At 45.0% G+C, this 17,626-nt stretch overlaps 1 protein-coding gene across 4 annotated transcripts in view; it reads right to left on the minus strand.

Annotated features, from left to right (window-relative positions):
• The window catches only part of LOC309647722 (uncharacterized protein), a 356,212-nt gene that overhangs the window by 337,696 nt on the left and 890 nt on the right, over nt 1-17,626 (minus strand). For all 4 annotated transcript variants that reach the window (XM_082435301.1, XM_082435300.1, XM_082435302.1 and 1 more), the window contains exon 2: nt 10,570-10,663. In XM_082435301.1, the coding sequence (XP_082291427.1) occupies nt 10,570-10,663 (94 nt within the window). The remainder of the gene's footprint in view (nt 1-10,569; nt 10,664-17,626) is intronic.

The raw sequence follows: 17,626 nt of genomic DNA on the forward strand, positions 1-17,626 counted from the left end.
TGGCTTCATGCCCCTAATAATAAGCTCCATGCAGGCAAATATTTTCACCTGGGTTATCCATAGCCTAAAACAGTTCCTGGCACATAACTCAATAAATATTTCTCGAATGATGAATGAGTGAATGGGCAAATGAATCAAATACTTAGTAAGTTCCAGACACTTTTCTAAGTACCTGACATGTAGCTACTCATTTCATCCTGATGACCACTTTATAAGGTGGCCACTATTGCTCTGTCCGTTTTCGGATGAAGAAACTAGAGAGAGAGGGGAAATACCTTGTGCAAGGCCACCAAGCTTGACGGTCGCTTTTAAGGGTGGGCCTGGTCCCCGCTATGGCCAGACCACAAAGCCAATGCTCTCCCAGGCAATGGGCCCAGTTCACACCATCAATGACACCCTATGGCTCCAAGTCTATGTTTCCATGCCATACTGACACCCAGTCCCATACGTCTTCCCAGATTTCTAGGCGTGGAGAACACTAGCCTGGCACATCCTACTACCACCCAGTAAAAAGAAAATTTGTCTACTAATGCATTTTCTTTGCTGAGCTGAGTTACCCACCTGTGAAGAGTTCTATTATGCAGAGCAGGTAGGGGCGACAGGTCCTCGAGGCTGAAGGAGAAGCAGCTGCCTTTGCTGAGGTCTGTTTTACATATTTGTTGGCTTCACTAGGTTGTGACTGTGAAATGGGATCACGCTTCTTCTTAAGACCCGAGTAGTTACAGCAAAGCCCCCGGGGCCTTCATCCTGATCTTGCATCCATGCTGTTGTCTCCGCTCTTCGGGATACAGCATCTCCCAAAGACAAATGCCCTGTGTTACCCCACACCTTCTTGTAGAAGGACTTCTGCCCTCCTAATCTCCCCAGCACAGATGACAGCAATGGTGACCTTTAACAAGAATGTACAGAAGGTTCACGGTCAGCAGAGAGACGGAACCATGTGTCACAGTCACTCCTGGAACTGGGCACTCAGACCTGCGGGCCCCACCGGACCTCAGCATTCCTGCTCAGCCCGGGGTGCCCAGCTGAGGGCAGTCACTTCTACCTCCATCAGTGGAAACTTTGGTGGCTCCAAACCTCCGAGTCCCAGAGAGGTTTCGCTCTCCCAGTCTCAGGCTCTCCTCAGTGAGAGCAGCCACAGCTATTTCCCCCGGGGTGGACCCCGTGGCCCACCCGCTAGTGTCTAACTCAGAAGGCCTGTACCAAACAATGACAATAATTCACAGAGCAATACCCAAAGTCTGTCTGATTCAGTTTTAAATAACACCACGTGTGGGAACCCGCCAGCCCAATTCCAGAAACTGTGCTGAGCCCAGTTCCATGGTTTCCATGCCACACAAGGGGAGAAAACACCAGGCCTGCTGGTCTCTCACACCAGGGTCCAGTTTTCCAACGTACCACCTAAGCGCTTAGGGAAGAACTCTCTCTCTCTCTCTCTCTCTGTGTCTCTCTATCTCTCTCTCTCTCACACACACACACACACACACACACACCCTCTAAGAACAAGCAAGGATTTTCAGATATAGAGCGCTTTAAATCATGGTTCAAGAGGGAGGAAGAACATTATATATGATTCTGCAACAACACAGTCTTGGTAAAGCCTACAATTGACATTACTCAGCAGAACAGCGATCCACCCGGCACAACACACCTGCCTTCACCTTATGCCGGGCGCTCAGCGATGTCCAGATACCGCCCACTTGCGCTTCCAAACCCCCTCTCCCTCCCGGCTCACCGGGCTCTCGGCTCTCTGACCTGTTTGGTGTACAGTGGCCTCTGAATTCCAGTTTGGCTTGGCCAGTGAGGAGTCCAGAGGGAGACTGGGAAGAAAGTTAAGATCTTTATCCCTCCAGCTCCCTCCCCATGGGGTCCCCTGGAGCTGGCTGTGTCCCTCCATCTTCCAAAGGCTATTCTCTCTTCATGATTCTCCCAGGTCCCCATAACTACCCCTCCCCTTGTCCCTCTGGGTCCAGGGGTGGTGACACATCTGTTTTATCAGCACTCCCAAACAACCCACCCACACCTTTGTAAATGGTCCCTTTAGTCAACCCTTCCTGAATCACCCTAACTTGAGATGCCAGCCATCTCCTGGCAGGACCACTGACTGACACAAGGGCTTTCCCAGAATAGAGCTGTATGACTGAAATAGCGGGACATATTCAAGCAAAGGACAAGTCTTCTAGTAGTTTCTGAAACTACCAAATGCTTTAAGTTCCTGTAGGGTAGCATTCCTACACCCTATTCTTTTCTCCTCTTCTATCTCCACCCAACACTCTCTTCCTCATGCTATAGCTGGGCTTTTGTTCCCAAACACAATAAAGAAAAGTGCCTGAAAGTGAACAAGTCTTGGCACCTATAGGCAAAATATATTATTATATTTGTTTTCCTATGAGCTGGAAAAGAAACAACATGAAAAGAAGAGGAATGTTATTATGAGCTGGACAACCTCCATCCTGGCCTTTCTAGGCTGATGTTTAGGACTTATTGCTTTAGAGTTTCTGTTTTATAGAGAACATTGGCTACAGGCACATTCCTTTCCTTTCTAACCACTTGCTTTTTATATATTATTAAACATTTACCCCTAGACCAAGGTTCTACTGCATTTTTAAATTTTAATATTTCTCAAATGATTTGAAAATGTCCATTTAGAGCAATGTTAAAAGGGCCCATAGATATTATAATTATGGTACTCTTAACCAAGGAATGGTAATTGGCTGTCTTATGAAATACCCTTTTGGGATTAGGGAGCTACATGCTGTATTGAGGAAATAGTCAAGAGAATCAGGAGTAAACAGTGAGATGGATACAAAGCAGAAGTTTGGGACAGGGCTGGGGAGGGAGGGTTCTAGGCTCTCTGTGGGTCTGGTGATCTGGAAGCAGACTTGGGCTCGGCGTCTGGGATAACTGTCCGCTCTGACTGAACGTGGTCTGCAAGTACACGTCTCCCCGTCTGTCCCTCGGTGGGAAGGGCAAGCTGGCGGTGGACACAGCGGGGAGGAGCCTTCTGCTTCCCTCCGGGAGTCTTCCGTTCTCCGGAGAAGGTTTAGCAGGTGAGTGTCCAGAGCGCCCAGGGCACTGATTTCCCACGGCCTGGAAACCATGCCTACCCTACTGTTTTTTGTGCTGATTGATTGGGTTCAATCATCAGAATAGCCTCAGAAGTCACTAACATGATCTTTGCCTCCTTAGTTTTCAAGAGACTGATATCACCTCACTCAATGATAGGGTCCCTCAAACCTCCTGGTTCTACTGGGCCCTGTATGGAGCGGAGGTGGCATCAAAGCCTTCACCGCCACCACTGCCACTTTCCCTTCCCACTAAGTCGGAGAAGCAGGGTGGGAGGCAGCAAGGAGAAGATGGAAGTAGGATGGCAGGATGAAAAGAGATCTGGAATGTTCATCCCACCGGACGGACTTGGAGAAGGGCCCTGGTTCCAAGTAAGAGGACCTAAGTTCAAGTCTGGAATGCTGCCCTTACTTAAATTCTCCAGACTATCTCTCAGTAGGAAAATAAGAGACAGTGTCAACATGCCCGGGCTGACGTGAAGAGTAAGCAAGAGGAGAAATACGCAGGTGTCTGGCACAAGGACCAACAGGTAAGGAGCACGCTGTAATTTAACAGAATAATATTAGAGAGTGTGAACTTGAGTCTCACAAGTCTTTCTTTTTCTTATTCCATGAAATGCCTCTCACTTCCTCAACAGGAATTTCCTGGACGTTTGGTCTCTGAAGGGAAGGACTAGAATAGAGCATCCTCTGTGGACGCCAATGCAGTTTCAGTGGCCGGTGGCGTGGCTCCCAGGAAATGCTCCAGCTCGGCTCTCTGGCAACCGCCATGCATAAGAAAGGACGGAAATGCGCTGGGCAAGAGGAGAACGACTGGCAAGATGGAGAGGTCCCAAACCACAAAATATGAAAAACTGATGAAACATAGAGGCTAATTAGCCTAAAGAAAAGGAAACTCTAGAGGAGATTACTAGGCACCTTCGATAGTAATAATACTGATAATCCGTTACTGAGTCACCTCTGTATGTCTTATACACGTTTCCTCGAATATTCACAACCACCCTGTAAGTCAGGTTTTATAATCAGCATTTCACAGAAGAGGAGACCGAGGGTCAGAGAGAATAGGACCCTGTCTGCCCACAAATCCTTCTCACTCTACCCACTGCCTCCCTCTGAGAGCTGATTGCTGTCATAGAATGGAAAATAGGCCTGTTTCTTTTCAGGTCTGAGGCATATAACTAGGAACAATGGGTGGAAATTACAGGAAGACAGATTTCAGTTCGATAGCAGGAAGAACTCTGTAACCCTGGGGTTGTTCACAGACGGAAGGCGCTGCCTTTGGAGACTCAATTTCCCATCGCTGGAGAAATCTGAGCCTTGTTTGGAAGCAGGGTTCTGGAGAGGAGAGTGGAGTAGCAAAAGCACATCTGCATTAGATGACTTTTAAGGATCCTTTCCGCTCTCCAAAATGTGGTCAGCCCATGAAACAATCAATTCCCAACATTAGAGGAGAGAGGGCATCTTTGCTTTCCCCATCATGTTCTCCCACAATGACTGAGCAGAAGCTCTGACATTCCAGGGCTCTGGGGAAGAGCTCCCCCATGTCCGCCACCTCCAGCTCATCCCATACACTGAAGTACCCTCAGTTCACGAGATTTCAGTAAGTCCTGAAACTGAGCCCCCTGTCTCAGCTCGTGTGTGATCTTAGCTGGGAAGTGTCCTGAGCCCTCAACCCCGAGAGCAGTACCACCTTCCAGGCTCTTTAATCTTTACAATCATGCATTTGGGCCAAGTAATTTAATATCTCACAAAACCTTAGCAAAATAAAATGAAATATAACATGTAATATAGAACAACTTTCTTGCACACAAAGCTTTCTAAAGAAGGCCAGCAAATGTGTTCTAGAAATCTCACAAAGTTCACATTGTATTGTGAAACTCTTTTTAATGAAGCTGTTATTATGCTATAAGAATGCAATAAAACATCTGAAACCTGAAATTTCCTATTTTTATCACCTCCTGTAAAATTTTCAAAAGGGCCAAAACGATTTGTTTCAAAATGTGTACAGAAATAATTGGATTGAGAGTTTTCATGCCAATTTTCCATTTGGAATGAAATCTAGAGACTGTTACTTCATAAACCACTGCAACTATGAGCACAAAATGAAAAGGGTAAAATATTATGGAATACAAGTATAATCAAACATAACATATCCTGGAAGGAACCACTGATTTACCATCTCCCAGTGTGGGGTTCAGCACAGGGACCTCTTTTATATCACAAAGTGTTCACAAATAACTGGTTTTAATGGAATCCCCTAATTACTTTTGGAAAGAGGAATGCTATATACGTGAACCTCTATATGTGAACACATAATACTAAAATACTAAAGTGCTAATCCTACACTGGTTAATTTTTAACCACAATAGTATTCTGGATGGTTCAGAAGGATGATATACCAGCCCCCTTAATTTTCTCTTTGCAACACAAATCCTTATTCCCTTTTATAAAACTCTGGCAAAAATCTAATCCTTGGATGCCAAGCAAATACATTTTAGCATACAAATTGAATATAAGAAGTTTATTTCAGATTGTGATTTGTTACAACAGTCCTGCCAAATGACCAGAAATTAATCATGTGCCCAAATGTGTAAGTATTCAGGAAGATGTTACTTATCTCATGATTTCAGATTTAATTTTAATTTCAAACCTTTCTTAAAGCCATTCTTGAAGATCAGTCGCTTAGGAAACCGACAAACCCCCTCCCCCCTCAATTGCAAATCAAGTCTCTGGTTTTGGTGGTAGTCCTTTCCAAAGCATTCATCTCTGTCAGTGTATCCAGTGCACTGTCTTTCATGAACCGCTTCCAGAATGAAGTAGAGCAATTCTGTTTACCATCTGGCTCTCTGAGCAGAAAAGTTTTTTTCTGTGTGAAAGTATAAAACTGATCTGCCCCCTCGTCTAGACATATATCTTTCTAAGGGCATCATCCATCTTCTCATCCATTCCAAATGGACAGAATTTTAGATGGACCAGTAATCAGAGGTGAAAGGAAGAGACTCTTATTTCATGTGTTTACTTAAGTTGTTTTCAAAGAACATAGGAATTGGAACCACTTTTTTAAGAGCACCACCATCCCCGGGAACTGGCCCAATATTTATTGTTTACTATGTGACAATTGAGCACATTTCCAGAAATACAGTAGAAAACACTGCACAGCGGAGGCGTCAAGGGTCTTATTTAGCTTTTGCAGATGTTGGTGGTTAAAACTACCCAGCTTTCACTGGCTGATCTGGAATTAGATCTCCTTCCCTTGGTAACAGTTCTAACCACACAGGTTTATGCTAACATGCTAGATAAAATCGCAGTTGGAAAAAAAAAAAAAAAGCCGCTACAAGAGTGAGTTTGGTCTCTCTTTAACTGCTCTTTTAATTCAATGGATTGTCTGCATGTACAAAGTGAGTGTGGGTTTCGGTCGTGGAGTGGGTTTTTTCCTCCATCTTTCTTTGGTCCCCCCAGAACAATACGCTGTGCAGTGACAAGCATGGTCAAGGTCACAGAGCGTGAGTCCTCCAGCTCCTACTGCTGTGAAGTTTTTAGATTGGTCATTTTTAAACACTTAAACCACCAAGAAAAAGCTTTCTTAAAGAAATCTTGTCTTTGTTCTACAAATAGTAATTGATAAAATTGGTGTCCATTGGGGGGTAAAGAGTATTCTCATCTCTATCATGCAAACTCAAAAAAATTGAGGCCACCCAGATTCCACCTAACTCATCTGCTTAGAATCCTGAAGCATAAGGTAGAATTCTGTGTGCTAAATCAAGCTTCAGTGAAAGACTATCCTTTTAGGATTGACTGATAATCAATCAACGGGCCCTAAAAGGTCATGGTCGACCCACTGCAAGGATCTGATCGGCTCACGCTTCCGAAGCCCAGCCGTGCGCTCCTCCAGCTGGAAGGGCAGCTCCAGAACGTGTGCTAAGGTGCCTGCCAGGCCGGAATCTGTCCCCTTGCTTACTCTAGGCAAGTCACTTAACCTCTCTGAGCCTCCGTTTATCTGTGCAGTGAATATTATAACAGTGCCTACCTCGTAACGCTGTTGGGAGGATTTAGTGCGTTAACACTTAGGTAAATTAAAGAATAAACATCTCTCCTGAAAGACTTGGACTGCTGACATTTTGGAGAGAGAAATTTTCAGAGAGACTCATGAAATAGAAACTTTTAAAAGTGGTGCCCGAGGACAGCTGGAGGGGAAAGCTACGAGCTCCTATTCACCCCCTCTTTCCACCTCCTAGGAGGCTCCCCCAGCCTCTGTCCCCACTTCTCATTCTGTTCTTTAGTTTCCCTGAGGCATGAAGATAGACCCAGCTCCTTACAGAACCCTTTCCCCACCTCTTCCCAGTGGCTCAGAGTTAGGCTTTTAGAGATTTAACAATGGAAAGGAAAAAGAGCTGATAATTCATTGATTCTAATGACATCTGCCTATTGATAGGAGCGTTTGACTTTAGCTCAAGGCAAGTGTATCATTTCAGACCTCGTGACACAAGGAAAAACTTTTAGCCACAGAAGGGTCTTCCTAGCCTTCTTCATACCATACGGCTCACCCCACTTCTTAAGACTACTGTCAGCCTCAGAAATACAGACATAACCGTAGTGTTAACAGTTCTCTCTCAGTAAACTACTTGATTGCACTCAAAAGGGCAGTCAGTGTGATCAATATCAGTCTTACAGAACCAAGTTCATTCACATTGCAATTCAGATATAAACGTTCAGATAAAAATGTTTTTATTTTTCATCACTTGTGTTGCTATGTATAATAACAGAAAAACACCTAAGAGGCTCCACTGTATAAGTTACAAAGTCTGATTTATATAGCTGTAATTTTTCGTGTGTTATTTTTTTGTGTGTAATCAAACAATAAAGAACAAATATCTCACGATTTCCGACGGGACTGTCTGTGTGGTTCAAATAAAAGTTGGACCTCCTCTGAGTGGTAAATGTTTGTCTTTCTCTCATTTCAGCATCTTTTCAGTCTGCCTTGGAGCAGGGGCTGTTGTAGCCAGGGCTCGGCTACAAGCACGGGTGATTTACCGTGCTTGCCGCTAGGGGGAGCCGAAGGGAAGACAGTGACCAGGTCTGCGAAGGAGGGAGGCGAGCAGCAGGTGACGGAAGCTGTGCCCAAGCCAAGGGGAGAAGAGGCGGCGCCAGGAGGGGCAGGAGCCCCGGCTGGACGTCAGGGGCGCTTAGGGAATCGGTAATCCGTGTCTTCGGGTTAATGATCAGCTGCCCCCAAAAGTAAGAAAAGCAAGGTTGCCAGGGGCTTCCGTTTCTGAGCCGAGGGGGAAATCTCTCTTCCCACTTTCATCCGTGCTGACCAGCGAGGGGCGCAGGGAAATGCGGTCACGGGCTCCTGATGAGAACAGGGGTTTTCGAGCAATTATCAGCCACGACGTGGAACCCGCCGAGAACATGCTTGGTTTCGTTTAGGTGGTGTTTAGCTTTCCTCCTTAGCACAGGTTCCTTCCATAGCCTCAGTGAGGTGGAATTGGGGATGGGGTGCCGGGCTGCGAGGGGACAAGGCTAAGTGTAGGGCTGCAAATCAGCCCCAGCAACGGGTTCAATAGGAACGAGCCCTGCACCTGTGGTTTCAAACAAACGAACACAAAAATCTCTCTTCCCAAAGGTCATGTCCTAGTCAGCGTTTCCCTAAAATCACGGCAGAAGCTGCTGTTGAAAGGGATGGTTAATTGTCTGGGTTCAGTCATTGATATGAACAAACCTGCTGAGGCCAGCTGGGCTTTTGTCACTGTGGCTCACAAGGGACATTGTTCCAGCACAGGGGTCCCAGGGGGATAAGGGAAGGCAGAGGAGACGGGGAAGGAGGAACCTAGGCAGCCGGCCTGGCCCTGCAGGAAAAGCCGACCCTAAACAACCAAGTCCAAGGGCAGGAAGACCATCCTCCCCGCCGCCCCCCCCGAGTCAGCCCTAACGGGGGGGGGGGGGGCCAGAACTTGTCTCCACGGAGTCTTTTGTGCCAAGTTAGAATCTGAATCATACCCATAAGACAATGGGAGACCTTTGCTAGCTCTGCCATCATTCTATCACATTATTCTAATTCTTGGCATTGCATTTACCACTATCTCATATTGACTTATCGGTTCACTCATTCCTTTATTCATTTCTGTACCGTAATTGCCTGTATCTCCCCACTGAAATGTAAGCTCCACGAGAGCAGAAACTTTATTTGCACCACTCAACCATGGCAGGCCCAGAATATAATGTAGGCAGGACATTGCAAGTGTTCAGTAACTATTCCTGCATGAATCAAAATGTGTATTTGAGGAATTGTCCCCCAGCAGCAGTGTGGGTGATGGATTGTGATTTGGGGGATGGAAGGATGGAGCAAAATTGGACACTGAGGCAGGAAACATGCATGTAATGTACCCCATGTCCACTCCCAGGTGGGCTGAGACATCCATGCTGGGAGGCGGAGCCTGGGTCCACGGCGTGCAGGGCAGGGAGGCACTTAAGGCCAAGTCGGGGGAGAATCAGGCAATGCAAAAAGTGGGCAGTCCAGAGGGGCCAGGTGCAAACAGAAGTACAAACCAAGGGGCAGGGAACCCTGGGGACCCAGGCACGGGGCTAGCTAAAGCCAGGGCGCTAGATGTCATGCATCTCCCCTTCCCCCAAAGAAATGTAAGTCAAAGAAGAAAAAGCCTGAGTGGAGCCTGGGGAGAAGCAATGCTTAATAAGGGCTGAACGGGTCAACAGGTGTTTAAAAGGGGACAGTGGTGGCTACAGCAGTGCCAGGTCCCCCGCATCGTCCCGCAGCCGCTGGGAGTGTTGGTGGCTCTGGGTCCTCTTCTGAGCCCCTCTCTGGGAATTGGCCCCAGTGAAGGGAGCCGCCCTGCCCAGGTTCATGGCATCCAGTGACTGGTCCATGGAGGAAGGAGATAGCGGCCTGGAGCTCCCTCGTGGTAGGACAGCTCTAAAAGGCCGTCCCAGCTCAGGCTCCAGTGGGACCGCCGGAGGCCCTGTTACAGCCACAGCAACAGTTCAACTTCTGCTGCTCAGGGTTACTTCTGTTATTCCTCTCTAGGCAAAGACACCACGGTCACTCCTCAGGAAACTTGTTTCACACAGATCTTCATCTCCATGTCTGTTTCCCAGAGAACCTAACCTCAGAGAGTTGGTGCCAGGAGTAATCCAAGGAAATAAACTCTAAAACGGAATTGTGGCACTGGATCATCCACCTGCCAGCTGGAAACGAAGCCCCATCCCTGGAGGCGGGTGAGGCCCTGACAGTCCTCGGCTCGCTGGAGGAGCACCGCTGTTAAAACCTGCATTGGTGATGCTGGTGATGAACTGGGAGACAGGTGTACATGAAACTGAATTGGCCATGACAATGGTGAAGCTGGGTAATGGGTACGAGGAGATGCATCTATGTATTCTCTATTTTGCATATATTTAAAATTTTTCCATGATAAAAAGTTAAAAAACAGAAAGGGAGTGGATATCAATGAATACTGTTTAGGCAGCAAATATAGAAAACCAGGAAACCAACCTTTTCTGCTTCTCTCAGCGGCTCTGCCCGAGGCATTGGGGATGCAGCGTTGAACGAAACAGGTGAAAATTCTTGCCCTTATGAAGATTACATTCTAGTGGGGGAAACAGACAATAAACAAAATAATTGGTACTGGGAAACTCTTTTTGTGCACCTGTGTGTTGACCCTCCTTTCTCTTCCCTCCCCTAAGGGCACAGGTTGTAGCCTTGAAAACAACATAACTGGTTCAGGGATCGAGGCAGTGCAATGAAAATATTCTATGGAAGTACGGGGATCACAGATTACACAAACAAGTTCCTCTTTGGCCATGCTGTTATGTACCCCTTAACCCATAAAGTAGAAATACAGTTTCCTTCCCCTCAAATCTAGCAGTACTTACAGCCTGGGAAGAATCACCTGTAGGGAACCAGTGCCAATGACGCAGTCCACTGGGTTGATGTCTACTATAGCTCTACAAGGTGCAAAGTGACTACAGCAGCTCCACACCCTACAACCTCTGTCATTCAGGTTGGCTGGGAAGACCACAGTCTCTTTCCCCAGATACTAAGCGAAAGCTCCATTCTGTGTCATCAGCTCTGACTGGGTCACGTACCCTAAACCGATGATTGGCATCTGATGAATAGAACGCACTGATTGACTTTAGCTGTCTTATGCTCCCTTCCCGAGCTGCGGGTGGAGCCTTGCTCAAGGACTAATCGCACTACGAATGGCAGGGTTTGTTTTGACAGTTGCATTGACAGGACCTGATGATGAGTTTTAAAGAAATAATAGAGCAGTGATTTTTCAATGGGGGTGCCACCACTCAGAAGGGAGTTTTAAAAATTTGTGGGAGTATTTCTGATTGTCACAATTATTAAAGGGAACTACTGGCATTTACTAGGCAAGAGCCAGGGATGTCAGATATCCTGCCTTGCACAGGGTGGTTTGCAAAAAGAAGATAGCTCTGAATCCTGCATAATTTCCACGTATCTCAACCAAAATTATGCCTGACTATATGCTCTACAGCAACATGGGTTGCAAAGAGATTTGTTTTCTATAACACTATCACCACCCTGATCCATATCACAACAAAGAAAATTATTTTGTCCCAACACTTACAAATAGCAAATAAAGCTGAGCTCATTTATAAGATTACCATACTTCCTCATTTTTTCACTTTAACAGTCTGAGTCTGTAACTTGTCTTGACATGTTATCAACTTTCCCAGTTCAATTTAGGATATTTCCCTCATCCTCTTATTTTATACCCTTGTGAGAAAAAGACTACAGACTATGAAGCCCCTCCAAGGTTTTCCCCATGGTCATCAGGGAAGAAGGGGCCTCATACAATCAAATAGGGAAGACAGGACATACTGATTCCCAGCAGAGAAGGAAAAAATGCAGCTATAGTCAAAGGTTAGCACATATTTAAGGGGAAAAAAATTATTTCAAAGTATTGATAATGTGCATTTTAAAAAGATTTTAGCATTTGTCCAGGAAAACGTTTAGGTTCTATAAACAAGCCACTGTGCTTGTCCAGGCAAGTAAAACATCAAGGATCTCATTGTTCATTAAGTTTTTAAACTTAGAATATATGGTATGATGATCACTTGGCTATAAAAGGGATGATTTTTGTCAACATTGGAGTCATTCTGGTTTTCCTAAAACTAGTTTGTAATCTAACGTCGGTTTTAATCTGTGTCCACTCACATCTCTGCTCTTTCCCATTCCTGAACTTTCTGTCCAGAACAACTTCTGATCTTACTTCCCTTAAATCCAAATGATTCCTTAGAAACAGATGCAAGCATCTGACCACTTCATCATGGAGTGTTAGTTTCTACTGCTGAGTAACTCATTACCCTGAAATTTAGTGGCTTAGAACAACACTTATTATTTCACATTTCTCTGGGTCAGGAGTACAGGTACAGCAGCTCAGCCAGTTCCTCTGGCTCAGGGTCTCTGATAAGGCTGCAATCAAGATATCTACTGGGGCTGCAGCCTCATATGAAGGCTCAGCTGGGGATGGATCCACTTCTAAGCTCACTCACGTCATTGTTGCAGGATTCAGTTCCACGCAGGCTTTTGGACTGAGGGCCTCAGGTCCTCACTGGCAATGGGCCAGAGGTTGTAGTACATAGTTTGTTTCAACACGGTCCTCTCTATATGGCTGCTTGCTTCATTAGAGTAAGCAGAAACCAGAGAGAGAGAGAGGATGAAAGTCGAAGTTTTTATAGTGTAATCTTGGAAGTAGCATCCCATCATTTTGCTGTATTCCATTCATTAGAAGCAAATCACTTGGTCCACCCCATACTCGAGGGGAAGGGATGAAACAAAGGGATAATTTAACTGGAATCCACTTAAGAAGCTACCTACCACACAGCCCAAGTATTTACATATAAAAATAAATGTCCCTATTATAATTGCATTCCTTTTATTTCTCTATTTTTTTATGGCTAACACATCTTATTAAGACCTTACTAGGTGTAAGTTGTATTGTCAATGAATTCCATTGTAGAAGGGAAAGAGAGGACTGCAAAATATTTGCTATAAAAAGGGGGGATGTCGAGTCTGCCAGAGCTGGGAAACACTATCCCAGATTATGTATAGTTCTAACAGGAATGAAGCATTAGGCAGGGAGAGATTGACAATGGAGCAGAGAGAGGGAACAGAAACCCCTGAGAAGACAGAGGAGATGGGAATCAGAGCATGTTAAATGGGTTGGATTTTGATAAGGACAGAAAGATATGTGTCAAAGAAACTCAGAGGAAATAGGATAATTACTTTCAAATATCTGAATGGGCAACCTGTGAAAGAGGAGTTAGATGTTTAATATTGCCCTAATCGGTAGAATTTAGACCAGTGAATGGGAATGAGAAGGCACAACAATACATGAATAGAAAAGAAGTGATTTTTACCAATCAGAGCCATCCAGAGATCAACTAGGCTGCCAGAAAATGGGCTTAACAAAGCTTACTGCATGTTTGCATTGGATCCATGCCTATGCTACCTCACCACATGATGGAAAGATGAGAACAGGAAGTGGCTGCAATAAATGTCCATTAAGATTTCTTCTAACCACAGGTTCTTGGACATTCTGAAGGGTCATTTGCTAAGAGACTGTTTTGTGAAGACATCTGTGCTAGACCCTTTGTGCATTCTCAAGGAGCTTGTCGTTTGGAAGAAGAGAAGCTTTGTCTTTTTAGTGTATGTCCTGCTTCTATGGAAGCAGAAGTCAGCATCTACTCAACGTTCCAGATGTCAGAGGGCAGAAGATACTGACTAGAGCAACAACAATACGAGACAAAGGGACTAAGTCCATCAGAGGGCTAACTTAAGTTATTCCTTCCTTCACAGGTGTGTACTGAATACCTTCCATATGCCAGATCTGTGTTAATTTTTGGCCACTGTGCTAGAGGCTAGTTTCAATTTTCATAGCAAGCTATCCTCATCTGAGTGAAACTAGGTCAGGGAGACAGAAGGACCTAAGCAGAACCTCTTAACTAGCTCCGAAAATATCAGACACACGACAGACTGGCATCCTGGCAAAGGTTAATTATGACAGTAGGGAAAGTCTCGTATTTGACACAGATGTGACAGTTTTCCTTTGAACATCCAGTGACGAGGCACAGAGGAACTGTCTTATGTTGGGTTGCTAGGAGCTGAGCCTGAGAAAGGATATCTGTTCAAGAAGTTTATTTAGAGAGTAACCTTGGGAGAAGGGTTAGGGTTAGTACAGGAAACAGGACAGAGCAGGAGGAAAAGCTAAGCAAGAATGTCGCGCCCCTGGAGATGAGCCCACAAGGAGGCTCAGTGGGTGGAGACACACACAGTCTGTCCTACCTTGAGGCCATTAATGCCCCTGTGTCGCTAGGTCAGGGGCCACAGTCCATGTGGGTTTAGAAACAAGAATATCACTCATGACCTTAATCAAAGCAGGTTGGGTGGTGAGGTAGGAGCACAGACTTACTGAGTGTATTCAAGAAAGAGAACGGGAAGGGAGGAATTGCAGACAGTGGGTGTAGACAACTCTTCCGAGAAGCACTACTGCAAATGGGAGCAGAGAAATGGAGTCGTAGCTGGACAGGTACACAGGGTCAAGGGGGTCTTTTTTTTTTTTTTTAATTTATTTTTGAATGTTGTTGGGTCTTCATTTCTGTGCAAGGGCTTTCTCTAGTTGCGGCAAGCGGGGGCCACTCTTCATCGTGGTGCGCGGGCCTCTTCACTATCGCGGGCTCTCTTGTTGCGGAGCACAGGCTCCAGACGCGCAGGCTCAGTAGTTGTGGCCCACGGGCCCAGCTGCTCCGCGGCATGTGGGATCTTCCCAGACCAGGGCTAGAACCCGTGTCCCCTGCATTGGCAGGCAGATTCTCAACCACTGTGCCACCAGGGAAGCCCTCAAAGGGGTCTTTTTTTAATGGAAAAAATTATGTCCTGTTCTATGCTGATAGGGATAATCGAATAGAGCAGAAAACATGAGGATGACAAGAGAAAGGTGAGGTTGGAGGGAATCAAGGGAGGGGCAGCTGGAGCACAAGTGGAGGGTGTGGCCTTGGGGGTAATTCACCTCTGGGAACAGGGGAAAAGCTAGACTATAAGGGCATATATTCATATGAACGGGAGAGAAGGGATGGTGATGGGAGCCTCTGGAAGTTCTCTTCTGATTGCTTTTAGTTTTCCCTGAACTAGAAACCACGGTCATGAAGGAAAGTGAGGAGGACAGGAGACTGAGGAGGACAGAAAAGGTGCTGGAGGTTTGAGGAGAGAGGAGAAGGGGTGAGGCAGTCACCTGGAGAGTGAGAAAGTAAATAGGATGAGGAAATTCACGGTTACTAAGTAACTGTACTAATTCAAGTCGTTTTTAGTTGATGACTTGAGATTCCCTAGGTATACAGTCTGAAATCACGACTTACTGTATTCCTTCCATATCACAGTGTGTCCTTTATGTCTGTTCCATTCTTGTTGTACTCGCCAGAACTTCCAAAACACAAAGTTCTCTTGGTTTTCATCTCCTAAGTATCTCTCATTCTCCTCCTTTCTCTTCAACTCAAACAACTGCCACCTTAGGACAAGCAAACATGTCTCGCCTGGACACTAGAGTAGCCTCTTAATTTACTCCTGACATCTTCTCTGGCCCTCATTCAATCCATTCTCTGTCCCAAAGGCTGAGTGAGTTTTCCAATACACAAATCTGACCCTGTCACCATCACTGTCTCCCCACAATGGTTCCCACTGCTTTTTAGCTGAAGACCCTGAACAAGCTGCTCCTTCTCATGTCCCCAGCTGCATCCCACTCCTCTCCCCTAACTCTGTGAGCTTCAGCCACACCAGCCTTCTCTCAGCTTTCCTCAAGCAACCCCATGCCCTTCCTTCTGAAATACTCTTGCACCTTCCCAACTTTGCTCAGTTAATGCCGATGCATCTTTCATTTCTTGTAAGACATGAACGGGAAGTAAAAAGAAATGGGACGGACACTGAGAAGATTAATATATGATGCATTAGAGTTTTATAAGGAATCGAGAGAGAAAGAGTGACGAACAAGCAATGTTTGGAGATGGATTTACTGAGAACTTTCCACAAAGACATCAGTGCATATGTTCCAGTATGCAGTAAGTACCAACCATGATAAAAAAAAAAAGAAATCCAGACCTAGTCACACTATAGAAAAACTGAAGAACACCAATGACCAAAGAAAAACAGATTTCAAAAGAGGGAGAAAAACCAGAAAAATAAAGACAGATCAACCTTAATGGAGTGGCAATTAGACTTACAGGTGATTTCTCAACAGCAACAATGGAGACCAGAAGACAAAAGAATGATACTGTCAAAGAAGAACCATCAACCTAAAATTGCAATCCAGTGAAACTATCTTTTAAGAACAGGGGCAAAGTAAAAGCATTTTCAAAGACTGAGAATTTGCCACTGGCAGTCCCTCATGACAAGAAAGCCTAAAGGCAAAAGAAAGTGATTCAGATGAAACATCTGAGATAAAGAAGAAATGAAGAGCAAAGTGGTAATAAATAAGCGAATAGGAAAACTGGCAACGTAAGACAACACTAGTGATGACAGATAGTTGGAAAAAGAGGTTAGAGAATGAATCTTCTAAGTCCCTATATTTTCCAGGTGTAGGATAAAGTTATTGATTAATTTTAGACTTTGACAATTTAAGCATGTAATTGGACTTCTAAAATTTTAATCTTTGTATTTTAACTGGAGCATTTGTCTCATTTGCATTTGAGTAATAAATTAAAGCTTAGGACTTCCCTGGTGGCGCAGTGGTTAAGAATCCGCCTGCCAATGCAGGGGACATGGGTTCGAGCCCTGGTCTGGGAAGATCCCACATGCCGTGGAGCAACTAAGCCCATGCGCCACAACTACTGAGCCTGTGCTCTAGAGCCCGCGAGTCACAACTACTGAGCCCATGCGCCGCAACTACTGAAGCCTGTGTGCTCTAGGGCCCCGTGCTGCAACTACCGAGCCCGCACACCTAGAGCCCATGCTCCACAAGAGAAGCCACCTCAATGAGAAGCCCTCGCACTGCAATGAAGAGTAGCCCCCGTCGCCACAACTAGAGAAAGCCTGCACGCAGCAACGAAGACCCAATGCAGCCAAAAATAAATAAATAAATGAATAAATTAATTAATTAAATTAAAGCTTAGATGTGAAATGCAAAATTTTGAAACATTAAGGGAAATATGGAAGATGTTTATGAACTCGAGGTAAGCAAAGATATTTTTAAAACAGGTAACAAAGACCTATCATACAAGACATGATTGGTAAATTTGGTTATATTAAAATTAAAGACATTTGTGCATCAAAAGATGCCACAAGGAAGGTAAAAATACAAGACATAAAGTGGCTGCAGGTATTTACAATACATATAATACCATCAGTACCATAGACTATAAAGAAAAAACTCCCATTACTCAATAAGAAAAGACAGACAAAAAGATGTAAACAGGAATTTTACCAAAAAGGAAAGTCAAATGGTCAATAAACATTTAAAAAGGTGATTAACCTTATTAGAAATATGGTAAATGCAAATTACAACCACAATGAACCAGCATTTCATATTCAACAG

This window comes from Balaenoptera physalus, assembly GCF_965194825.1.
Source record: "Balaenoptera physalus genome assembly, chromosome: 18".
NCBI classification, from domain to species: domain Eukaryota; kingdom Metazoa; phylum Chordata; class Mammalia; order Artiodactyla; family Balaenopteridae; genus Balaenoptera; species Balaenoptera physalus.